We start from the raw sequence: 26,435 nt of genomic DNA on the forward strand, positions 1-26,435 counted from the left end.
TTTACTACTTAACTTTTTACTTACTTTTACAGCCAACAAAAGCCTAGCAGTAAAAAACTATGTGGCCTTGTTTGACCCTCTCCCACCGCTATATGTTGCCCTAGATTAGGAGATTAGTATTTGCTAATTAAATTTTCTAGCTAGGCTTATGCATGACCATCATTAAGCAAGGGGTTTAGGCAAAATTGAACATAGAGAATTCAAGAAATTTATTATTTGGTGTAACGGGAATATGTTGACATGACGTAATTATGAATTCACTCAAATTATTATACTTCATATTATAACGTCAAGCATTTATAATTGAAAAGCATGTTATTATTCACAATTATATTAAGCATATAACTTATTAAACCAAGTTTTAGTTGATATGCCGAAATTTGTTATTTCCTTATTATTAACTACGAGGTACAAGAAAACTTGGTACAAGTACAAAAGCATCTTTAGCATTGTTACTCAGTAACAAGTTAGGAATACGCTAAAAGATTGTTTAAGACTACTTTTCAAATCACTTTCTGACAATCAAAAATTTTCTAAGTTTCTAACTACGTTTGGTAGAAAAATTCATAAGTTATTTTGGATCTACTATTTCTTATGAAAGCACTTGCACTTTGTCAAAAAACGCTTTCAATTGTTTGAAATTTTTATAAGAGTACTTATAAATAGAAGTGTTTTTGACAAAAAAAGTTCCGTACAAATCTGAAACTAAAAAGAATATAAGAGCACTTAGTATGACATTTGTAAAAGAAAAATGCTATAGAGAGTCATATTTTTAAACTATATTTTATAAAACATATTATGTGTTTTATAAAAATAGTTCAAATTAGATTATCTCTCTAATGTCAACTTATTTTTGTAAAATATGTTATAAGACTTTTACAGTGAATTTTTTTTTTTGTAAATATCTAACACTTTTGCAGCTAGAGAACCAAAAACAGATGCGAACAAAAAGCAGCACGTTCTACCACAAAAAGTAAGCCGACTTATTTGAATCCCTAATACATAATTAGAGAAAGTAATCAAAAGATTAAATAATTTACTGTAAATAATCAAAAGATTAATAGATGAAGCAGTTCGATCAGAAGTACATAGATACATAATATGGTGTGGGCATTGCATGTAAAAGTTATTCGTCTTTTCGACCGTCGTCCTCTCGAACTCTTTCTCTTCTCCTTTTCTTCTCTTTCTGCATTTCTGACAGTCACAAGCTAAGAACACGTGAAAGAGAGACAAATTAATCAATATTCACCAGAACCCACCCCTTCCTTCATTTTTGAGATGTGAAGATTTCGACCACACTAGTCCTTTTCACACATTTCTGGACGAATTTCAATTCGTTAGCTTTTTGTTTTCCTCTTTTACCACTTTTTCTTGTGTCTTTTTACTCCATCACCATTCATCATGCAGGCATGTCTCATTATCTAAGTTTCTGGGTTCTTGTTCTTTTATGCAACTTCTTTTTCGTTTTCCTTTTTCTTACCTACAGTACATGGCACTACAAATTGAATGTTATGTAGCAGGGGTGGCCATTTGGCTTATACGTACGTAACGTCGTGGAGCAACTTGATTCTGGTACTACAAAGAAAGTTGAGATTCTTACATAAAATTCATCAACAATATGAGAAGTATCCAACTCTTCATAAGCAACAATATTTGATAAACTTTTAACGTGAGATATTTCTTTATAGTACGACGCTATGAGACTCTTGTCCCTCTGAAAATTGGATTTGGATCCTCTCTGGGGATCCCGAGGATCAAGACACAAGGACCGTTCATCAAAGATCGTGCAGCCATAATTAAATGTTTTTTTTACACAAAATGGGATTGCTTTACTTTTAAAAATATAAAAAGCATTTAATTGTGATCACACAATCTTTAATGAATGATCATTGTACCTTGATCCTCGGGATCTCTAGGGACGGGATCCGGACAGGATCCAAATCACTGAAAATTATTCACAATTGCCTTTTTTTCTATGAATAGCGCTTATGATTGTCCATATTTATTTAAAACTGGAAAGATCAAAACCAGCAACTTGACAAACAAAATCTGGAAAACGACAATCATGATGATGACATGGCCTACTATGCTATTGCGCTAGCTCCTTTCTCTGCATTTGAAGGACAGCTAGATAGAGATAGGGCATGCATAATTCCATTTGGTTGGGGTCCGTTTGGATATATATGGAGATGGACGTGGACTCTTCTTGTGAAAAGTGTTGGTGTTTTTTGGTCTTACTTGGATCATCTCCAACCGAACGAAGGATAAAGGGTTCGTTTTAACCCTCTGATTCTTCAAAAAATTAATATTTTAATAAACAGCATGATCATATTTCTTATCATCTCAAACCGAGGGTCAAAGGGTCATAGAGCTCATTTTAGCCACAAAAAATTGTCTCCAACAGAGGGCCATAGGGCCAAACTTAATTTATTATTTAAATTTAAAAACTACAACAACTTAAATTTATAGGAAAAAATGAGAATTTTTTAATTTTTTTTTTTTTTACAAATTTTGGCCGAAAAATATTCAAATTCAAATTCAATGGCTAGTTGATGTTAGCATGACGTTAGCTAGCCGTTGGATTTGAATTTTTTTTTTGCTGTTCACACACACCTTTGAATTCAATCTATTTCATTTCAATCTCTTTCAATTCAATTTCTTTCAATTCAAGCTTACAATGAATTCCAACTTTGGATGTCACATCCCCACCCGGGCCCCCACTACATTTCGGGCTCGACTCCACCGTAGTAGGATATTGTCCGTTTTGGGCCCCGACCACGCCCTCACGATTTTGTTTCTAGGAACTCACACGAGAACTTCACAGTGGGTCACCCATCATGGGAGTGCTCTCGTGCGCTACTCGCTTAACTTCGGAGTTCTGATGAACTCCGAAGCCAGTGAGCTCCCAAAAGGCCTCGTGCTAGGTAGAGATGAAAGGTATTGATTTTTGTTGATTGCTAGTTCATGATGCGTATGAACTATTACCTTACTGTACTATACCTATGCTCTGTATCACTCGTAAAATGGATCTAGACCCGCTCACCGCGCACTCGTGTACTTAAGGCACTTTTAAATTTTAATTTATTCACATTTTATACATTATCACACTTTATGGCTTCGTCACCTTCCAGGTGTCGGCCAACACGGCACGATTCGGGGTCCTAGTGGACATTCCGGGTCGAGGTGTATCATTGGATCCTCTTCGAATTCCAACTAGGGATCCTTATCCAATTCCGAATTGGAAGAAAAATGGGCGCTGATGAGATGAGAAGATGAGGAGTCTAATGAAGAAGATGAAGCATGGTGTAACACACAATATGTGGTAGCCATGGATGTGGCCATGGTGTATCAGCCAATTGAGGAACAACGTCAATGGGGTGGCTCTATTGTTGGTTGCTTTTACAAACCACGAAACAGAGTGATGACACATGCCAATATGATGAACAACTACTTCAACCCCAACTCCGTGTACACAGAAGATGATTTCAGACGTCGCTTCCGGATGAGGCCTCATGTCTTCAAGCGTTTACTTCATGATGTCCATCAGGTAAATCCATACTTTCAACAGAAGCTGAACAGAGCAGGTCGCCCTAGTTTTTCACCTTATCAGAAGGTTACTGTTGCATTACGAATGATGACCTATGCCTCCCCAGCTGATTCGATGGATGAAACCTATGGTATGTCTGAGTCTACATGCCCTGATACTTTTGCTGAATTATGTAACACAATTGTTCAGCTTTAAAAAGAGGAGTATCTCCACAAGCCAAATAAAAAAGATCTGGATTGGCTCATTCGCAAAGCTTAAGACCATGGGTTTCTGGGCATGATAGGGTCATTAGACTGCATGCATTGGAATTGGAACATGATAGGGTCATTAGACTGCATGCATTGGAATTGGAGAACTATCCCACCGAATGGCAATGAGGCTTTAGCGGAAGGTCGAGAAAGCCAACTATTGTGTTAGAGGTGGTTGCCTCGTATGACACATGGATCTGGCAAGTTTTCTTTGGAGTCCCTGGATCCCAAAATGACATTACAGTTCTTGGGCATTCACCCCTATTCAATAACATGATGGAAGGTAAATCACCTCAACTTGACTACTACATCAACGACTTTCAGTACAATATGGGATATTACTTGGCAGATGTCATCTACCCAAAGTGGTCGACACTTGTCCAAGCAATTCCAATCCCTAAAAATGATGCCGAAAAGTGTTTTACCTTATACCAAGAGGCATATCGAAAAGATGTTGAGAGAGCTTTTGGTGTTCTACAAGTACGGTGGAAGATCAATAAGAAACTGGCAAGAGGATGAAGTCGATAAAATTTGGACTCTATCATGATGTCTTGCATCATATTACATAGCATGATTGTGGATGATGAGCGAGATGGGTATATTGATGGAGAGTCCGATGACGACCAAGAGGATCCAAATAGGTCAAGAAGGGCTCGTGCAAAAATATATGATGGGCCTAATTTGCCTTTCAATCCAAGAACTGGTAGTATTTCTATAAATGAGTACATGAGGCACTATAGGATGATACGTTCCCGTACCACAAACAAGTACCTAAAATAGGATCTTGTTGTACATCTTTGGGCCAAAAGAAGCATGGAGTAGGCATTTAAGTTCATAACTTCTTCAATACTCAACGAAATCGAGTGATTCAAATATAAAAATCATACTTCTCAACGAGACGAAGAGAATGATACCTTTCTCGAAGGCTAACTCACCGTGGTTTAGCTAGAAAACGGCTAAAAAATGATTGTCTTGGTTATCGAGTTTGACATTTTGAGCCGTTTTCCGGCCAAACCAAGGTAGTTAGCCGTCGAAAAGGTAACATTCTCTTCGTTTCGTCAAGAAGTATGATTTTTTTTTTTTGAATCACTCGATTTTGTTGAGTACTAAAGAAGTTACGAACGTTTAAAGTTCACCCAATTTTCGGCTAGTTTTCCAATTTTCCCCCAGACCAGTCACCTTTCAGGCTATTTTCCCACCATCTTTAGCAATCATCGAGCTTCCAAATAGGTATAATCTTGTTCTACACTTTCCTACCTTCATTTTGATATATCATGGGTCAAATTTGGTTAAGAAATGATTGAGTTACGAAGCTTTGAAAATTGCCCAAACTTCCGGCCAAGAGCTTCTGGACCCTTAACGGAGTTTTTAATGAAATGACCAAAATAATGGATGGTGGACAATCTCAGGGATCGTTTATATTGATTTTCAATCTCAATGACCAAAGTGATGTGTTATGCAAATCTTAGGGACCATTTTGGCTAAAAAACCTTTTTATAAATGAGTACATGAGACGTTATAGGATGATATGTTCCCGTGCCACAAACAAGTACCTACAATAGGATCTTGTTGCACATCTTTGGGCCAAAAGAAGCATGGAGTAGGCGTTTAAGTTTTATGTTGTTAAATGTTTTTAAAAATGTTGTTTAAGTTTCATGCATGTTGTTAAATTTATTTTTATGTTGTATAATTTTTATGTTGGTTAATGTTATTTAATGTTGTTTCATATTGTTTAATTTAATTTAATGTTGTATAATGGAAGTTATAAGAAAAAAATAGAATTTAAAAAAAAAATTTAAAATTTGTAAAAAAATAACAAAAATAAAAAATAACAGCTAGTTGTTGGTTTTTTTAATCGTGGCCCATCCCGGGCCCGGTTGGCTGGCTCATTTGGACTGGCCGGTTGACCCTTTGACTCTTTTTTGTCCAGTGGGGTCCAAGAGCCCTTTGGCCTGACCCTTGGTTAGACAGTTTTCGGACCATTTTCGACCCTCAGGTCCTTTGGACCATTCGGTTGGAGATGATCTTAGCATCTTCACCTCTCAAATAGTTCGAGCCCCCCGGTCACAAACTCAATCCCCAGACCTCAACCAGTGCAGGGATCATGATTTGGTAGAGTTGAGCTTGGATAAATATCACTAAACTCAGAACTAATTTATTATAGCACGATTTTGATTCACAATCTTTTTAGAAAAGACTACAGTACAGGTTACTGTGTGCAACAAGTATCCTATTTCTTTAGTGCGGTGCTAGTACGATAATATGCCATGCAACTAGCTGACTTGCACATTACATATTAAAAAATGTTATTATTTGGCCGTACAAAAGTAACACATTCTCTGTGTGTTAATTTTGTGTGTTTAATTTATCTTGTCGTTATGAAAATTGATTACATTAAGAAGTGAAAGGTATAGTGATTTATTTTGATATAATTTCTACATATAATTGCAAAGGTGACAACAAAAACCTTTTTTTGGAGGTAACATGAGATAACTTGTGGGGTAAAGGTTAGGGCCCAAGACTTCCATTAAGAAATTTTTAGTTATAACGGAAACACGGATAATATACTTTGTGTTTTTATATAAGTGGTGGAAAATTTTAATTTTTAAGTTATTAATCTTTTAACACACATAAATCATTATTTATATAAGAACATGTGATGTACCACCTCGTGTGACGATCACACTGAAAAATCTCTCTAGCTTTTGATACCAATAATTACCCAATTATAACTCTTGGCCTTTGAAAAGACACGTTTGGCTACAAACACCCTCCCCTAAAAGTAACATGTTGACCAATGAAGACTTCCATTCAAACCCTAGAAACATATGGAGGGCTGGAATATTTGATGTTTCAGCTACCAATCCCGCTTCCATTAGTTCTTGTTCCGGATGCGTTGTTATACTGAGCGTGAGTTTGAATTTCATTCCTTACAATTTAGATTAGTTTAAGTTAACTTTCCATGATGTAGTAGATCGACTACTCGTGTTATAATATTGTTTGGTATGTGAAGAAAAAATAATTCTTTCATTATACACGATTTTGTATATATCTCTTTCATCACATGAAGAAAGATGGATCAAAATTTGTGAAAGGGACCGGTGTGGCATGGGCAGCGCAGGCAATGTCACATTATCATGTTAATTAATATTGTTAAAGTGATTGATCAAAAACTGAGGTAGGTCACATGGATGATATTGATGTATAGAGCATTGCACGCATTATATAGGTTAAAAATATTGATGCAGAAGGCGATAATCTGCAGTTGATCGAAAAAAGACACACAAAGGTTGTACCAAAACATTCGAACATTTACAACACAACAAAGGCATCCATTTCAATTTAACATCAAATTTAGAGTGTGGCTCAAAGCATAGGCCAAAACTTGCCGCTGGCTGTTCTTCTTAGCAAAGATATTCATAATTCATCTACAAAAAGCTAGCAAGCACACAGAGTCATGCATGCCATGATATGCCATGCCCTTTCAATAACTCCAGTCCCATCTCTCTCTCTCTCTCTCTCTCTAGGTCTCCCTCTCTCTCATATAAGTTTTGATAAGATCACTTTCGTGTTCGATTTGATTGATCTGTGATGTGGCCATACGCTGATCCACGCAAATTATATAATGTATTTTGGCAATATTATTGAAAGAGAGATGTGTTGGAAGGAAAATTACATTTGAGTGATTCCACAATAATATCTCCATGATTTCTTCCTCAAGGGGAGATTCTCACTGTCCACCCATGTACATACACACAGTTTTGTTTCACTGCTTATTTTTTGTTTGGTTTTTCTTGTTCCACAGTTGTCTTTGTTTTTTTTTTTTTTTTAATTCTTTATTATTGGGGAATTTTTTAAAAAAGTGTTTCTTGCTACAGATACACGGACATATATTTGATCTTCTAATTCAAATATTTAATTCTTCTTAATTAATTTGCATGCCTGGGTAGGGTAGTTTACTACTTCAACTACAAGTATGAATATTCACTTTGAAGACTAATGGTGGGTGAATAATTTTCAGTGTTTAGTTAATGCATCTCCAAACTTAAGAATACAGCAGCAATACGGCAGCAGCAGCTCCTGAGCTCTCCCTCTGACTCGAGTGCGGCAGCTTTAGAGATTGCTGTTGAAGCTTTTCTCCATCTTTGGCATTTGATAACTGTATTGGAAGCTCCTATATGCACGAACCAGGTTATCATGGTCCATTTCTGTTGAATTCAACTTGGCTTGATGGATTTTCTAGATGACTTTCTCTTATAAAAACAATTTTCAATTGCTTTGATTAGCTTGATGTTAGTTCCCTGCCGTTTGCTGATGATATTCTAAATATATTACTAATGAAAAACAGGTGTGAGTGATAAATTTGTATTTTAGTTATTAGCTTTCTTGTGACTAATAGAGCTTTTGTTATATAGGGTTGTTGTTACTAAGATTTTTAGTCATGAAGATTACTTGTGACTAAATACTTATTAGTTATTATAAGGGCGTTGTTACTAAATCTTTTAGCCATGAAGAGTGGTTGTAACTAAAAGATGTTGTGACTAAAAGTTAGACTTTGGTTTAATTTTCTAGTAATAAGGTGTGTTGTGACTAATACCTTTTTAGTTGGTCAATGTGTTGTTTTGGTGACTAATAAATCAATTAGTCACACAGGTTTCGGTCTCATTTATAGATCTTTTTCGTGACTAAACATTTTAATCACAATATTTTGTACTTTTAGTCATGACAATCGTTGTCTCTGAAAGCCAAATTTTTATCGGGCCTTTACAGAAATCAATTGGGCCTCCCTCTGCCCTCTTGCAGACAAGGAAATGCTCCCCTCTCTGTAAATGGTGATGCGCAAAGAAAGGAACGGATTCTTTCGGCACTTTAAAACTTTTCGGTTACAAATTTCGACAAATAAATGGTCATGGAATTTTGCTGATGGACTTGAATTTTCGATAACTGGTTGTCGGGCAGATAGGTAATATACGAAGGATTTATAATACAACATTCTGTGCGCCATCCAACCATCGCATGCCCCGATGATGCAACGTAAAAAAAAAAAAACGAAATGAATAACGTGATACAATTCAATGCTGACGGAAAAGTGAGAGCATCCATGCGGCATGAAGTTAAAACATCCACTCTTCAATCTGCGCAGATGCGAAAACACTCATTCTTCAACCTCATTCGCAGGTTGCACCGACTCTGCAACTGGCGGTATGCAATCTACCTTGAAGCGCAGAACCTATATTCCAGAAAATGAAAAGATAAAAATGTAAGAAAATTCCCATATTGGACGTACCAAACAAGAAACATCGGCTCAAAACTGGTACCAAAAGATAACAATGATGCATGTAGAGTTCAAATGCGATCAGTCATAGCAACGATTGAAAAATGGTCGGATTTCACTTTCGATCTCTCAAGTTCATAATAAAGTCATCTGACTACTTTAGCTACTTTTGTAGAGATGGAGACTTGGCAGCCACTATATGCGGTAACAAACGATGATTGAAAATAAACGTAACAGAATATATGGAAAAGACGCCAATTCTGTTGATAATGAGTTATGATCAAACAAAACTTAATGGTTCAAACTTCAAAGTAAAGCTTTCAAGTAGCATCTAAGGCCCAGTCGTTTTCAAGCAAGAACACATAAAGTGGCGTAGTAAAACAAAATAAGAATATATAGAAGATACCGAAACATGTCTGCGCACCTTCTTAAAAAAATTCGAATAGGAATTGTCCCAAATCAGTTTGTAGTTTCCAGCCTCGCATGTGCAGAAGTTTCCCTGTAAACAAACATGCATATTGAGGCCAGAACATTTAATATCACAAATGATGATCTAACACCACAAAAAGCCCGAAATAACAAAACTTACTTGGTCAGAATCATAGCGTCGGTAAGGTAAAATAAGCTGTGGTAAAACCAGCAATGCCCCAAAGTAATTACAAGAAAAGAATTAAGTTAGAAACAGAAACGAGAAAGTGAAAAAGGACGCAACAAAACAAAGGTTGAAGAGGAGGAGACCAAAGTGAACATAGTAATTAACAACGGAGACATCATAGTTAAACTTACAGATTTTTCCCCAGAAGAATTTGTATACTCGACACTAAATCCAATATCCTGACCAACAAACATAAATCTCAATATGGAATTTACACTGTAAAAACTTTTAAGTAAACAACATATGACCAACAACGTTTAGGAACAATACCAAGTTTATTTTCCCCTGTACAAGCGAGAAATCCCAAGCAATATATGAATTTATCGCATCCACAGCCAATAAAACCTATAAGAGTAATGAAGCCACATTAATTACTGGCTGGGGTAATAGTTAAACGGCCAGCGTTGTTAAGAAATAAATCAATAGATTTACACACACATGCATGTGAACACAAAGCATCTTCAGTCATGAGGAAAAAGAAAAAGTATCACAAGAAGATATATAAACAAACCTCATGAGTTTTCCCAGCTGGAACACTCGTTTCTTGGTAATCATCATTATTCCTATATAGAAGAAATTAGCAAAAGTTATTATTTCAAAATTACAAAAGATAGTTTAGAGCTTCAGTGCCTCACCTTCCTTCTAATGCGCCCGCAACCTCTGCTGGGATAAAAAAGGGGGAATTTGCAAAGACCTCACTGAAAAAAAAAATGTATACGTAAATTGATATAGCAATAAGCACAACCTAGCAGCAGAACAAAGGAAAAACAGGCTTGCAGCCCAATAAGACAACACAGCTTTATTTTGGGTTTTCAAGCGTGCAAGTTCTATTATGCATGTAATACACAAGCAACCATGATTAGCAATTTTTTTCCTCGACACTTTTTTATGGATCAAAAGGATAGTCAAATCAAAACCTTAGCGAAAGGAAGGGGTATATAAATTGATAGGAGTAATACCTGATGAACGTAATAAACCTTTCAAATTCAGTGGTGTAGACATCAACAGCTTCTTCCAAGACAGCTAACTCTTGCTTCTTTCTGCCCAAGTCATAAAATAAAAGAAAGTGTCACCATAAAGATAAATAGAACTACATCTTGAACATAAGCCAAAGATAAAAAGATTCTCACAATTTTCTATTCTCAAAGCGCCCCCAAGACAGCGAAATAAGAAGTCGTATAAGAAGCACCATAGTTGTAAGGCTGTATAAAGGGGGTCCATAACGTTGCCGTTGCTCTTCCATGGGCCTATTAATGAAGGATACAATAAGTGTATGAGAAATTAATTTACTATAGGAAATGCAATTAAAATACTACCACGAAAATCTTACCCATCATCATCATTTATTTGGCGAATAAAATCAAGTAGAACCTGCACCCAAAAGGAAGTGCAGGAACAGTTACCAACACATGAAGTCAATAAAACATACTTTTGAAGTTCATCTACAAATACTATAAATAGAAGCTCCATCGAATAACCACCCTCTCACTGATACATACAAATGCAGAACAAGTAATCTAAGCAGATAGGCAAGTCAAATTGTTAAGTATTTATCACGCCATTAAGAAAATTAACCATGCCAAAGAACAAACTAGCAGTGGACATTCGGGTCGAAACCCAGCAGTGGATATGGAGTAGTAGGCAAACCCAGCGAATAATGTGGCAAGCAACTGCGTAGAGGAGCATACCTGTGGAACCCCAACCAAGTACTTGACAAGCGTCTTGTAGACACCAGTTGCAGAACCAAGCTGCGCCAACAGTCTCCTCCTGAAAAGTTTTACGGCCAAGTAGAATGTAAGGTGGAGCACATGTTGCTTTTAACCCGACTGGCAAACGAAGGGAGTCTCACCTCTCCATTTGCTGATTCCACAAGAGAGCATAACGTTCACGTATAGTTGCTCCAGAACTAACCAAAGCTTCAACCTCTGCTTGCTTATTCCTCTCTGAACGCTCCCGCTGTTGTCTGATGAGCCTTCCCCGAAAATCCTGAGGAATGTAAGTCATAACTGCAGGCAGATTCAGCAATTCCATTATGATCAAAGCAGATTCACGAATACCTCATCTAAACACAACACGGGCAAGCGATAGGGAACTAACCCGTGTTGAACACACGTTCGGAATTTTTCGCTTGGAAAGACTCCAGTGTCTTCAAACTGGTTTGAAATTTCTGGCGGAGGCGATCAATCACAGTCGCAAGTTCAGCATCATCAAGACTCGACTGCTCTCGAAGCTGCCCAACAAAACACGAATAAAAAAACAACGAAAAGGCAGCATCTTTCGCAGCAAAAACCGCTTACATTAACTTAGCTTAGACTTACAGTTCGAGGCCAATGGGGTTTTTCAAGCAAAAATAGTATTTCCTCCATATGTTCTCGATTCTTCCACATGTTTTCGTCTACTTTGTGCGGCGGTTCACCCTCCAATTCACACACTAACAATCTCTCCTCGCCTAAAAACCACACCCTTTTTATTCATTCATTATCCAAAATACTGAAATTTTAAAAATTGCAAGCAAAAAATTGAAAAAGATGATCACTTTAGCAAAAATATGTAAAATTTTCAAGAGGGTTTGAAACTACGATGACCTTGAGCCGCCGGAGAGTGGTGGAGCAAATCGGCGGTGAAGGAGCGAATCTCGGAGGAGAGGCGAGCGACGCCGTTTGAGAGAGGGGGAAATTCGTATGTGTCGTAGTAGGAAGCGAGAAAAGCTCTGGTTATTGGTACTATACCCTCCGTGGAAGCCATGGTTACTTGTGAGCAAGACCAGTCCAAGGCGATCTCTCTCTATCTCTCTCTCTCTCTCTCTCTCTAGCTTTCTGAGTTCGTCGGCAGGAAGAGGAGGAAGGGAAGTTGTGGTGGAATAACGGAATTTGAAAGGGAATAAACGAAACAGAGAGTAGTAAAGTCCACGCCACCGGCCCACCGCCCACCACCCTCCACTCACCGATGCAGTTATTTTTAATTGTATTTCAACTCATCTGGTTTAGTGCAAGTTTACAGATTGTAGGCTTCTACCTCCTTCAAATCTCCTTTTTAAAACATCGTTATGAATTTGATGAAGAGATGAAAAGGTGATCTGTGATAACATTTATCGCAATTTAATAATGTTGATAATTGGTGAATGGATCAATCAATAAAGTAGAGCTCGTTTGTATGTACTTCTAAAACGATTGAAACCATTTTTTGGTGAAAATGTTTTTAAAACCAATATTTATTAAAAATACAAGTAAATTCTCGAAAAACACTTAAAGTGCTTCCTGGAAGAAGCATATAAATGGTGCTTATTTCAGAAAACACTTTAAGTGCTTTTGGAATCAAAAAATATTTTCTCTAAAAACGCTTTCAATCATTTTAAAAGTACATCCAATCCAGCCCGTAAATTCAAGGTTTTTTTTTATTTTTTTTTATAGCCAAAATGACTTTTAAAATGAACATAATTTCTCACTTTGGTTATCGATACTTAAAATCGATATGAATGGTCCTTGAGTTTGTCCAACGTCAGTCATTTTGATCATTCCGTGAGAAGTCTCCTTTAAATAAGACCAAAATAATAAAAAATACTCTTAAATTTTGTTAAATCATTTTGACATATTGTTTACTAATTTGAGGATATTCTTATTATTTTGGTCCTTATAGAAACAAAGATGTTTAACGAATGACCAAAATGATTAATAGTGGACAAACTCAGACCACTGCTACCAAAGTAAAGAGTTATATCAAGATTCGAACTATTTTGAATAAAATGCCTAAAATCAATAATAACTTACAAAATTTAAGGAAAAATAATGAAAAAAAATGCTTGAAAACTTTGAGTTTTAACGATAAGGACAAAATAAAGGGTAAAGTGAATAGTACTAGGATTGACTTTTTTAGTGTAAAAATGTGGTTTTTCGTTAAAATGAACGATACCGGAAACTTTTTATTAAAGTTTCTCAAAATTTACTCAAAAATTTTTTTTTTGGCGCAACTAACTTCATTTTGAAGAAAGAAAAATGGGCTTAACAAAGTCCAACTCAGAATCTCTTTGACCCAATAAAAATCAAAACTTTGAGTTGGACTGCAGCCCAAGACCAAGAATCACCCGCCGCACATGAAAAGGAAAAAGTGAGAAAATTGAGCGAGGGGGAGAAAAGTGAGGAGAACCCCGAACCGAACCCAACAATTTGCAAATCAGAAAGTGCCTTACTTTATTCGATTTCCCGATTCGATACCCGAAAAGAAATGTTGGGTTGTATCAAATGACTGAAGCTATCACTTTCATTTGATTTTATTTGGGAAATTTCGGAAGCTGCGAGATGGGTTTGGAAGATGGGAACTCAGAGAACGCGCGAAGCTGGGCGAGGTTTCTGGCCACGTGTCTCGTCGGTGGGGTGGTGGTAGCGGTGGGGGTCGGCGTCGGGGTGTCGCTTCTGGGTTCACAAGAACGCGGCGGACCTCATCTTCCTCTGGGACTTCGATGGCGGAGGAAGAAGAACAGACCCGTGCGGGTTTATATGGACGGCTGCTTCGACATGATGCACTACGGCCACTGCAACGCCCTCCGTCAGGCGCGCGCTCTGGGCGACCAATTGGTCGTTGGTGTCGTCAGCGACGCCGAAATCATCGTCAATAAAGGCCCCCCTGTGACTCCTCTCAACGAAAGGTACCGACTTTTTGTGTTAATGGAGCTGATTAGATTCGAAATTTTGGGTTATGGCATTATGTGAACGTGTGGTTAATCCTAATTAGTTGTCTTAATTAGGATGATTATGGTTAATGCTGTGAAATGGGTTGATGAGGTGATTCCAGATGCACCTTATGCCATAACCGAAGAGTTCATGAAGAAGCTGTTTGATGAATACAATATTGACTATATCATTCATGGAGATGACCCATGTGTGCTTCCTGATGGAACTGATGCTTATGCTCTTGCGAAGAAGGCCGGCCGCTACAAGCAGATCAAGCGGACAGAAGGCGTTTCCAGCACCGACATTGTTGGTTAGTTCTATTTCTAACATTGGAGCTGATTAAATAATATATACTTATGTTCTGCATGGAATTACAGTTGTTTTTGTTAGTCTAACTTTGCTATTTGCTAATGCCGTGTATAGGTCGTATGCTTCTCTGTGTAAGAGAGAGATCTGTTAGTGAAATCCAACAGCATTCTTCCTTGCAAAGACAATTCAGCCACGGTCACAGCCAGAAGTTTGAAGATGGTGGGTCTGGAAGTGGAACACGTGTGTCTCATTTCCTACCGACATCTCGAAGAATTGTTCAGTTTTCAAATGGAAAGGTAATGTTGTCTCCGTAACTGTTTCTCTTCTGGTTGTTTGAAGCGGAGCAACTTTTAGTATTCAATCCCTCACTTAGATTCCGAAGTTTGTCTCTTTATAAACAAGGGAGATGAAAAGGGAAAGACAAAACTTGATTTCTACATCACATTATCACATACGCTTATTTTAAGTGCCACACTCTGGCATTGCATTACTACTTTGTCACTTTTTAGTGAATGGTTTATGCCTGACTGCAGGGGCCTGAATCGGATGCGCGCATAATTTATATAGATGGTGCATTTGATCTTTTCCATGCTGGACATGTGGAGGTAATGTGGATGAGTTTGCTCACATGATATTTATCCTTAAATGATTCCTGAAAATTGCCACCTCTCTCTCTGTCTCTTTCTCTCTCTCTCACACACACACACACACAAACCTAAACACACAACACAGACACATTACACTTTATATCTGCACTGTTGTTGTTAGACGTGGGATTGGTTTTTTTGTTCATTCTACTATATTCATGCTATTACGGTCTTCTTGTCTGTTTTTCTTTTGTTTTCCAAATTTTTCTGTAGATTTGATAAGCTATTGAGGGATAAAAAAACTTACCTTTTGTTTACTTGGCCATCTTTTTCATATAGATCTTAAGGAAAGCACGAGAGCTTGGGGATTTTCTTCTTGTTGGAATACACACTGATCAGACTGTCAGGTATCATCTTCATCTTACTCTCACTCTCACATGTCAATTTCTATGACCAATAACACTTTAATCATTTGGGTCTACTTTAGAACCATATATAGTGTGACCATAATAGAAAAATCAAATCCAATAGTAGTGACTTCCACACACGTGTGTGTATATTATCTCTTCACATGAAAAACAAATTTATCCGTAAGTCAATTTTGTACCTATTGTTCTAGGTTTTCTCATTGAATGGGTTTTCAGTAGCATACTAGTTGCAATAGAACCTTGTCAATGGTCACCACTTTGAAAAATTTGGCTGAGTATCAGTTTATCTTTCATGAAAGTTGATTTACTTAATCTACCCTTACGGTTGGTGCCCTTTTCCCTACCCTCTGTGCATTTTGGTGTTACATAAAAGCGCAACTTTGCTCTCACCATATATGTGGATTATTTCTAATTCCTGGGAAGCAACTTATCTTTATATAAATCTCACTGATAATTCAATTCATGAACTTCCATCTCTTACAGATGTTCATTTATTCTTGCAACCTCTGATTAGGGTATTTTGTTTTACTTCCAAGTACACATCCTTTTTTTACTTCCGTCTCTTATACTGTATTTCAAAACCCACTAGGTAATAGCTGTTTCTAATAATTACATTACAGTGCTAATAGAGGAGCACATCGCCCAATAATGAACCTTCACGAAAGAAGCCTAAGTGTTTTAGCTTGCCGCTATGTGGATGAGGTTATAATCGGTGCTCCGTGGGTAATCTCAAAGGACATGGTGAGCTTGTCCTCTATTTTGTACTGAATTTGCTTCATTATGTATTTAGTCAGCCTTCATGCTTTTCCTGTAATCTTCTGGTTATTTTTCTCATCGCAAAATTTTCCTATTCTTGAAATTGGGTATAGTCTCTTTTTTTTCTCCCTCAGCATTAGTGTTAATTGAACTAGAATTTGGGTCTACCCGTAATCTCGTTTTAGTACTTTCCATATTTTTGTGAACTTGACTTGTTTAAAACAGTGCTCACACTTGTATTATATAATTCCTCGTGGAATATCTTATTGCTGCAGCTCACAACCTTTAACATCTCCTTGGTGGTCCATGGAACGGTAGCAGAGAATAGCAACTTTGAAAAGGTAAATTGCAAAACAAGTTCCTAATGCTGATGTCTTTACTTCATTAGCTTAATTCTGGAGCCGCCAAGATGCATTGGTTAGTAAAACTTTTTTTTTTTTTTGCAGGAAGAAGGCAACCCATATGAAGTCCCAATCAATTTAGGCATCTTCAAAGTTTTGGAAAGCCCGCTCGATATCACCACTTCCACAATAATTAGAAGGATTGTATCCAATCATGAAGCATACCAGGTTTTCCCCTATACCTGAGCTTCCTTGCAATACTATTGTTCGAATTTGGACCCGTCATTTATAATAAAAATTTCAAACATTATAAATATAACGAGCAAAAGAATTTTTATGTTTGACTATTGTTTTACTTGATATCGTTTGGATTTCTACTTAGCATGCTTCAAAAGTATGGCTTATCACTATTTCCTTTCCTGCAGAAACGTAACGAGAAAAAGGCAGCAAGTGAGAAAAGGTATTACGAAAGCAAGGGTTATGTTTCCGGTGACTGATAGAAGTAGATCTCCGAGGCCGATACATGGCTAGGCATTGAGTGCACCTGTTGTTGTGGCACTTCTACGAAATATTACTAACTTCACAGATGACACAGCTGGGTTTTGGTACATTCACATGATGTTATTCACAGATCCTATTTTACAAGTGATTCCCGAGTCCTGTTGTCTTGCAGCTATCTATTTGTTGTTTACATCGCTATTTTCGGATTCAATCCAGAACCTCTAGAGCTTGAGAAAAACTAGTTTGATGGGTTGATCTTGGCAAGCTTTTCGGAGTTTGCAAGTTCACGCCCATATTTTTTCAAATTAATACAAATTTAGCATGCAATATAATTATCCTGCTGTTTTATGTCATACTGCTCTCGCATGACGCGTGAGAGGATGATGTAAACGTTATGATCTGAAGAGAATTTTACTTTCTTTTTGTTTGTTTGTTTGTTTTTGTTTTTGTATGGGAAATTGATTGAATTTATCATTTTACTGTTTTAGTTGTTGAACCGATCAAAATCAAATAGTAGTGATATATGGATCAAGATTTAACTTAATATCAACCAATCATTAAAAAGAGAGCATCTCAACGAGAATTGTAAATGGATCATTTTGGCCAATTTCCTTGTTTCTTTGAAAGCAATATTCAAATTTTCCGACTTTCGGGAAAAGAAATATGAACTGGAGTGCAAAAGGGCACCGTCATGGCCAGTTGACTTAATCCAAATACGCAAACTTCTGTTTTCATTTAGATACAAGTTTTTATGTAGATACAAGAAAATTGGAGTGATGGCTCATATTACTGGCTCTCTCCCCTCACATAATATAAGATTCGGTAGGGTAAAAAAGAGGAAACTTTAACGAAAAACTCCTAGTACTGTTTACTTTAACAAAAAAATCATATTTTTACACTAAAAAGTCAATCATGATACTATTCACTTTACCTTTTATTTATCCTTATCGTTAAAACTCAAAACTTTTAAGCTCTTTTCATTAGTTTTCCTTAGAAAATATCCTATTTACATGGGTTTATTTCTGTACATCAGAAGGTAAAATCAAGAACACAAAATTGGTGTAAATGTCTTCCCACAAATCCGATCCAAAACCATTACAAAACCCATAATTAATTCAAGATCAAATCCATGTTGCACCACCAAGCTGAACACATCGTTTTCAAGCAAGACTGAATTATTTACTCTTTTTCTAGACACAGTGGCAACAAGTTCTCCACTGCGATCTCTGATTTTGCAGTTTCTTCTCCCAAAACAACCTTCAATTCTGAAATCTGGTGTATTATTTGAACTTGGCCCTCCCATGAACACCTCAGCCGCTTCACTTTTGTTTCTGCTGCCAAAAAGATTTGATCCACTTTTCATGGTGAAGACTCTGCTGGATTTAGGGTTCTTTCCATATCCATCTTCTCCTCTATATGCATTCCATTGATCTTGCAAGCTAAACATCTGTTCATTACAAAAATGGATTTGAATAAGCTTTCATGTACCAGATAATATATAGAGAGACGAGCATGTTGCTCTGGTCAACTGATCTAATTCACGCTTGCTTTAACTCATATAAGTTCGACTTATTATTATTTGTATTGGCTACTAAACATGCATAGTACACTAAAAGGAGGATTTGATAACAAATAATTACCTGGGGTTTGAGGGTTAGCAAGGCTCTTCCAGCTCCATCCATGAGGACAAGCCCTCCTCTAACACAACAGCTCTTCCTCGAATAATTGTCTACTCGAAAACTTAGTATTCCGCGATCGTCAAACACTGTAAATCCATCAGTTCCCTGGAAACTCATGCTAGATCTCTTCCACACGGTGAGCACAGACGGAGGCGCATGAACATCTTCCACCTGATGATGAACCCTTTCTTTCAACGCCGATGCTGGATGTATCCTCGACATGGCTAGCTAGCTAGAGAGATGGTAGAGAGGAATATGAGTAGTGACAAATGGCTTAGCTTTGGTTTTGCTGTCTGAAACTTGAGAATAAAACTATGTGCTAGCCAGAGAGATGGTAGAGAGGAATATGAGTAGTGACAAATGGCTTAGCTTTGGTTCTGCTGTCTGAAACTTGAGAATAAAACTATGTCCAAAGATGTGTGTGTATATAGAGGCAGGAGCCTATATATATAGAACTTGGTATAGACTCTGAGGACGTATGTACGTCGAAACAAAGAGAGAGAGCTTTGTGTTCTCTCTGTTGTCTAGCATAGTGGTTAGTAAAGAATTCTTACGTAGGTCCCCAACTTTTTCAACGCTGCAATATTCTATGGAGCCTGCCTGTTTTCCTTCTTATATCTTTTGAAAAAATTACTATCCGGTTCTTGGTTACTAAGGTTTATTAAATGAGACCTTATTAGTTTTCAAATTTTGATTGAAGTTGTGAACACGAAAGTTTCTTTGAAACAAGAAACCAGAATAACGTGTACAAAATAATATTTGTAGTGTTTAATGATTTTGGGGTTACGATCTCTCTCAAATTTGGTCCTCTGATTCTATCTCCGTAGGGTGTAGGTTTGTGGATGAGTTGTTGATCCAAAGGGCCGTCGGGGCTTGATCTAAGGATGAACAGTTGATGAACGGATCTTCAAGGGGCGTTGGGCTTGATCTTGAAGAATGGGTGTATGGATTTCTTCAAGGGCTTTTGGGCTTGATCTTGAAGGTTGATGGATGAGCAGATCTTCAAGGGCTTTTGGGCTTAGTCTTGAAGAACGATTGGATGTGTGGATTTGTTTGTGCTGTTGATCCAAGGGGCCGTTGGGGCTTGATCTTAGGATGAACGATGAACACTTTCTTCAAGGGCCGTCGGGGCTTGATCTTGAATAATGGTTGTGTGGATTTCTTCAAGGGCTTTTGGGCTTGATCTTGAAGGTTGATGGATGAACGAATCTTCAAGGGCTTTTTGGGCTTAATCTTGAAGAACGATTGGATGTGTGGATTTGTTGAGGTTGTTGATCCAAAGGGCCGTTGGGGCTTATGCTTAGGATGAACGGATGAACACTTTCTTCAAGGGCCGTCGGGGCTTGATCTTGAAAGAGGATTTAACGAAGAACGAAGAGAGCTTTCTTGATCCTTCGGAATTCTTGGGAATTTGGATGGTTGGAAGCTTTGGAGTTTCAAAGCTTCAAGGATTTGGGGAATTCTCTTCTAATTTTGGAGTAAAGAAATGTATTTGTGAATTCCTTGATGCTTGATACCTTGATGGAGAAGCCTATTTATAGGCTTTGAGAATGAATCACCACCACAAAATATTTTTTTCTTTTCCAAGCACCATTGCCTAATTTTCCCACTTAATGCAATATTGAAATTGAAGTGGTGTAACTTATGGCCTAATTTCCCACTTAATACCATTTTAAACTTGAAGTGGTCTAACTTATGGCCTAATTTCCCACTTAACACCATTTTAAACTTGAAATGTGTATGCTTTGTCATTGCCCAAATGAGAAAAACTTGCTTTGATCCGTAATGGATTGAAGTGTGCTTGTCTTGTCATTGCCCAACATGAGAAGAAAAACTTGTTTTGATCCTCAATGGATTGAAATGTACTTGCCTTGTCATTGCCCAAAATGAGAAGAAAAACTTGTTTAATCCTTCAAGGGTATTTCTTCCTATTTTGTTGAGTCACACGCCATGTGTACAATTTGTACAACACGTGGCGTATGCCATGTATGCCTTGACACGTCAAAACTTTAATGCATTGGTGAACATTTGTTTTACTGAAATTTCGATGTCTACAAATGCCCCCACTTCAAGGCGCGTCGTAGACATGTGCTTGTCACGTGTAGAAGATGCGTTTTGAAGTCCCTTAATGTAGATGTCAACCCAAGGGCCGTCGAGGCTTGATCTTGAATTGGGCTGGAAATTTCTTCAAGGGCTATTGAGGCTTGATCTTGAGTTCGACTGGAAGATTTTCTGGTTTCCTCCAATCGTTGATTTTCCACAGGCTTAGTCTTGAACTAGGCTGGAGGATTCTTTTGGTCTCCCCTGAAGGTCTGAACTTACTCCTTTTATCTGGAGTTGAATTTGATTCAAGGGTGGTGAACACTTGATTTTGAATCGGACTTGTGATTTCTTCAAGGGCCATTGAGGCTTGATCTTGAACTGGGCTGGAGGATTCTTCTGGTCTCCTCCGCTCGTTGATTTTCCTTTGTGCTACTCTTGAACTGGGCAGCAGGATTCTTTTGGTCTCCCCCCGAAGGTCTACGAGCGGTTTCAGGATATGGCAGGCAAGTACGAGGTGGAGGTGCTGACCTGTTTCTTTGTTCAATCTTTCCAATTCGTATTGAATACGAATTGGAAAGATTGAAGTTTCCTTGTCCCTTCTCTGGCAGTGTATCAACCGTTGAAGATGACTACTCGAGCAACGCTAGGTAAGCAACCAGGCAAAGGTTCCAGGTAGTCGGTTTCAGATCGGAAGACTGACTCCAAGTGTCGGCTGATTACTCTCTTTCACTTTGCCATGCGAGTAATAACAAAGACAAAGGAAAAGACAAAGGAAAAGACAGGGAAAAAGCATGATATGAAATACCTTTGCTTTCGAAGAAGCAGCGAATGAATCAGCACATATATTTGTTGTGCTTGTCTCCACATGCTTCGATGTATCATTTTCACTTGCCTTACTTACTCCCTTTGCAGAAGTGGTATTTCCTTATGCAGGTTTAGCATCTTCTCTTGTAGTATTTGTCCTCTGATGCAGGAGTTGAATGCAAACCTTGCATTTGAATGGACCCTCACTTCTTGGTGGCAGCGCAAGTTTGAGTGGAGGTTCCGGCATATTGCTTTCTCTGTCCTTGTCTTGGCAGGTGAAAACAAGGGCAAAGGAAAAGACAGGGAAAAAACATGATATGAGATACCTTTGCTTTCGCCCTTGATGATATGAGATACTTTTGCTTTTGAAGAAGCAGCGAATGAATCAGCACATATATTTGTTGTGCTTGTCTCCACATGCTTCGATTTACCGTTTCCTCCTGCCTCATCTGTATTCCAGGCATCTGGTATCTTCTTTGGGGAAGAAGAAAAAAATTGAGTGTTTCGAGATGCTTTGCTGGGAGTGCGCCCTCAGAGGTGAGGAAGAGTTGGGCATTTTTTTTTTCAGGTCTGCCTTGCCATAAAAGATGAAGGTCGACATATATAGGGATTTCCCAATAGCAAGTGGTGGTTATGTTCTTTTACATTTGTCGACAAACGTCTCTTCGATTTTTTAACAAGCGTCTCTTCGATTTCTGAGCGAGCGCCTCTTCGAAAAAGTAGTCACGGGTGCGGCTCTGTCACCACGCTTGTTGGCAAAGGCGCGTAGTTGGGATGATAACCTTCACGTGTTTTCAACTTTGTCAGAGATCTTTTGACAAAGTTGAACGCGTTATCTGAAAAGCCGCGAAAGCGTCGCCGAACTTCACGCAGGAAAATCCGATTTTTTGAATCGGTGGTCGTGTCGCCTTGGCTTTTTATAGAGGTATCGATCACCTCCAACATGCAGACTTTGAAGATCGCCCGTTTGTGAAAATCGTCTTCGGCCCTTTCTGATTTTACTCCATCCACCTTTCTTTTTTAACCTTTTGACAATGGCTAACCCGTCTAACATTTGCTTAGATTTGAGTCTCAGCAGTGATCCGAGTGCGCCGCGTCAGGTAAATGTATGGTGCCCTTCTTTCTTATCTTCTAATGGCCCTTTGACAGGTGAAGATTCTGTGATGAATGACGCAACAACAGCTACGATAGTAGCTAGGAACTTCCTCACTCCAAAAGATAGTAGGCTGCTTTCAGAACGGTCCGATGAGTTGGCCGTTCAAGAGTCCCTAACTCTCAGTGTTCAGTGCGCAGGCTCTGTGTCCAACATGGGCCAACGCCTACTTGCTCGATCCCGCCAAGTGGAATCATTGATGGCGGAGGTGGAAACTCTTAAGCAAGAGATCAAACAGCTTAAACACGAGAATAGAAGTTTGCATGTGCTTGCAAATAACTATTCGACGGGCATGAAGAGGAAGCTTGATGAGCTGCAAGAATCCAGTGGTCGAATTCAAAGTGACCGTCAAAGGCTTGCTGCTTTCTTCCAGATGCATCTTTTTCCTGGCTCATCTAGCGTTCCACCAAGTATTGAGGCCTCTTCTTTGATGCCTCCCGCTTCTGTAGTTTTCCCAAGTAGTGGGGCTTCACGTGAACAACCTTTATGAAAGCTTCATCTCTGTTTTTTTTTTTTTTTTTTTTTTTTTTTTTGTACGCACTTGTAATTTCTCGGAGATCAATGTACATGCTTTATTTTATTTAGTGTATTGTGCTAAATACAGATAAAACATATACATCACCAAGATGTGTTATTTCCCTTTTTTTTTTTTTTTTTTTTTTTTTTTTTTTTTGATGATGTGACTGTACTTGAAGTTTTGAAGTTTCAAGTTGCCTACGTACCCTTGGTTGAGGAGGGATCAAGTCATGACGTAGTTCAAATGAGTGATGGTTTTTTTTTTTTTTTTTTTTTTTTTTTTTTTATGATTTTGCCGTACACAGTTTATGCTCTTGCGGGACAGGAGCGTGGTGCGTTTGCTTTAGGGGTAGTAGCGCTTCAAAAATCTGCCGTTGATGGGGCCGATCTTCAACCCGTCTTCTGCCATGATTAAGTAAGCGCCATTGGTGTAGATCTCTTGTATTACGTAGGGTCCATCCCACTTTGATGTGAACTTGCTTTTTGTCTTATGAGTTGTAATGATAGGCCTACGCAATGCCAGCACAAGATCTCCGGCTTGGAAAGACCTTGGGCGGACTTTCTTGTTGAATGCCTTGGATAACCGTGCTTGGTAGCATTCCAAGTATTGTTGAGCTTCGAGCCTTCTCTCATCCAGCGCTTCCAACTCCTGAAGGCGCAACTTTGCATTTTCTTCATCAGTCAAGCCTTCTTGTATAGCCATCCTTAGTGAGGGAATTTGACTTTCGAGCGGTAGAACAGCTTCTACGCCATATACGAGAGAATAAGGTGTAGCTTGGGTAGGAGTCCTATGTGTAGTCCTATATGCCCAAAGTGCTTCACTTATTCTTTCATGCTAATCTCTCTTTGTTCGGCCGATTACCTTTTTCAGAAGGTTGCACAACGTCTTGTTGAATGCTTCCGCGAGGCCGTTGGCCGGAGCATGATACATGGAAGACTTGTGCTGCTTGAACTTGTATTTGTCGCAAAGCTCGTCCACGAGTCGGTTGGAGAACTGCTTTCCGTTGTCAGTGATAATGTAGCGAGGCACCCCATATCGGTGGATGATATGCTCCTTGATGAAACGAACAACAGTTTCCTTTTTTACTTCCCTTAAAGGGATGGCTTCAGCCCACTTGGAGAAGTAATCTGTTGCAGCTAGGATGTAAGCTTCCCCTGCAGATGACTTTGGCGTAATTGGTCCTACAACGTCTAATCCCCATGCGTCGAACGGCCATGAAGCAACTGTAGGGTGTAATGGTTCAGGCGGTTGATGTATGAAGTTGGCGTGGAATTGGCAGGCTTGGCACCTTTTGGCGTGTTCCAGGCAGTCCTTCACCATGCTCGGCCAGTAGTAACCCATTCTTTTAAGCCGGAAATGTAGCTTTGGTCCAGACTGATGTGCCCCACACACACCTGAATGTGTTTCTTCCATGGCTAGATTAACTTCTTCCTCACCTAGGCATCTCAGGAGCACTCCTTCAAGAGAGCGTCGATAGAGTGTTCCTTTGTAGTAAAGGAAGCGAGGTGCTCGTCGACGTATTTCGGAACGGTGTCTGAGATCATCTGGAAGCTTTCCGTGCTCTAAGTAGTCGATCAGCGGCTGTCTCCACTCTTCAGCATCGACTGGAAGTACTGAGATGACATTTGTATCATCTAGTGACATTTCATTAACGAGCGGAATCACCCATCTTTGGCAAACTGGCACGTCTGCAACTTCATCTTTTCCTAGTGTCATACTCGAGGCTAGATTGGCGAGAGCGTCTGCCATTTGATTTTCCTTTCTTGGCACATGTTCTAGTGTCACAGCTTCGAACTTTTGTAGCAGTTGGGTCGCTAGCCGGAAGTATGGGACGAGATCATCTTTCTTCACCTCATATTCAATTAAGAGTTGATTGATTATGAGCTTGGAATCGCCATATACCTCAAGAGCTGTGATTTCCATGTTAATCGCCATTTGGAGCCCGATGATCAATGCTTGGTACTCAGCAACATTGTTGGAGCATAGCTCATTCAGTTGGAAGGAGTAAGGTAGTATTTGCCTTTATGGCGACATGAATACTACTCCTGCCCCCGCTTCGTCTGCTCGTGCGGATCCGTCGAAGAACATCGTCCATGTTGGGAAGATGTCGATGTAGAACACCTCCTCGTCAGACAAGTAGTGTTTGGTGCTGTTTGCAGTTTCAGCTCGTGCAGGCAATGAGCGTTTGGTGCCGTTTGCAGTTTCAGCTCGTGCAGGCAAGGAGCAAGGAGCGTTTGGTGCCGTTTGCAGTTTCAGCTCGTGCAGGCAAGGAGCGTTTTGGTGCCGTTTGCAGTTTCAGCTCGTGCAGGCAAGGAGCGTTTGGTGTCACCTTTTAGGCTCGTGCGAACGAGGAGCTTGTGGACAAGATGGTTGCTGCTTGTCCAATTTCTTCGAAGCGATCTTCGAAAGGCATTCCTCACAATCTTCATAGCAATGAGCCTTGATCGAGAAATTGAATAAGTCTTCGATGAAGAAGAGATCGCGCATGAACGATCTTTGTGTTGAAATTTTCTTATCTTCAACATTTTCACATTGCTTTGGAGGTTGGCAAAAGTTGTTTTCCCTTCTTTCTGATTGGTGCACTTGTGGAGAAGACATATGTTTCTCGTGCAGTTTCTTCGGAGTGACATGAGTCCATCCTTCAATTTCACTTGACTTGGAGCATGCCCCCAACAGTCGAGGTGAAGACTTTGAGTCGAAAGAGCCAGAAGTGACATCTTTCTTAGGGATTTCATCTTCAGTGTCGTTCTCTTGGGTTTGTTGGCATGAAGATTTGCCAGTGTGGACGATGATACACCTCTTTACCTTCAGTGGTCCTTTTGTGTCGACCTCTAGGATTGCTTGGCGCTTCATCCTTGAAGGAATCAAGCTTCGAACGTCGCCTTTTTCTGCTAACCTATCGAACTTTTCTTCCTTTGGTGTTGT

The 26,435-nt window shown here is 38.9% G+C and overlaps 4 protein-coding genes across 4 annotated transcripts; 2 read left to right on the top strand and 2 right to left on the bottom strand.

The window, feature by feature from the left end:
* Window positions 1–3,328: 3,328 nt before the first annotated feature.
* Window positions 3,329–3,742, top strand: LOC137745537 (uncharacterized). The gene has a single exon (XM_068485497.1). The coding sequence runs from the start codon at window positions 3,329–3,331 to the stop codon at window positions 3,740–3,742; it is 414 nt and encodes a 137-aa protein (XP_068341598.1).
* Window positions 3,743–8,702: 4,960 nt separating this feature from the next.
* On the bottom strand, window positions 8,703–12,712 carry LOC137745072 (uncharacterized). The gene is made up of 15 exons (XM_068484944.1): window positions 12,311–12,712; window positions 12,044–12,174; window positions 11,823–11,955; window positions 11,575–11,731; window positions 11,414–11,492; window positions 11,056–11,096; window positions 10,856–10,972; window positions 10,685–10,765; window positions 10,361–10,423; window positions 10,237–10,288; window positions 9,996–10,070; window positions 9,857–9,904; window positions 9,660–9,695; window positions 9,495–9,569; window positions 8,703–9,025 (listed from the first exon to the last, which is right to left on the bottom strand). Exons 1-15 carry the CDS (start codon window positions 12,468–12,470, stop codon window positions 8,951–8,953), a joined length of 1,323 nt encoding a protein of 440 aa, XP_068341045.1. The 5' UTR covers window positions 12,471–12,712; the 3' UTR covers window positions 8,703–8,950.
* A 1,092-nt stretch (window positions 12,713–13,804) lies between these two features.
* LOC137745081 (ethanolamine-phosphate cytidylyltransferase-like) lies at window positions 13,805–17,742 on the top strand. Its single transcript, XM_068484955.1, has 9 exons — window positions 13,805–14,367; window positions 14,467–14,702; window positions 14,816–14,997; window positions 15,235–15,306; window positions 15,628–15,695; window positions 16,337–16,457; window positions 16,748–16,813; window positions 16,919–17,041; window positions 17,239–17,742. Exons 1-9 carry the CDS (start codon window positions 14,021–14,023, stop codon window positions 17,308–17,310), a joined length of 1,287 nt encoding a protein of 428 aa, XP_068341056.1. The 5' UTR covers window positions 13,805–14,020; the 3' UTR covers window positions 17,311–17,742.
* Window positions 17,743–18,356: 614 nt separating this feature from the next.
* LOC137744703 (protein LURP-one-related 5-like) lies at window positions 18,357–19,267 on the bottom strand. The gene is made up of 2 exons (XM_068484487.1): window positions 18,955–19,267; window positions 18,357–18,761 (listed from the first exon to the last, which is right to left on the bottom strand). Exons 1-2 carry the CDS (start codon window positions 19,213–19,215, stop codon window positions 18,357–18,359), a joined length of 666 nt encoding a protein of 221 aa, XP_068340588.1. The 5' UTR covers window positions 19,216–19,267.
* Window positions 19,268–26,435: the final 7,168 nt, after the last annotated feature.

Source organism: Pyrus communis, chromosome 9 (assembly GCF_963583255.1).
Source record: "Pyrus communis chromosome 9, drPyrComm1.1, whole genome shotgun sequence".
Lineage (NCBI taxonomy): Eukaryota > Viridiplantae > Streptophyta > Magnoliopsida > Rosales > Rosaceae > Pyrus > Pyrus communis.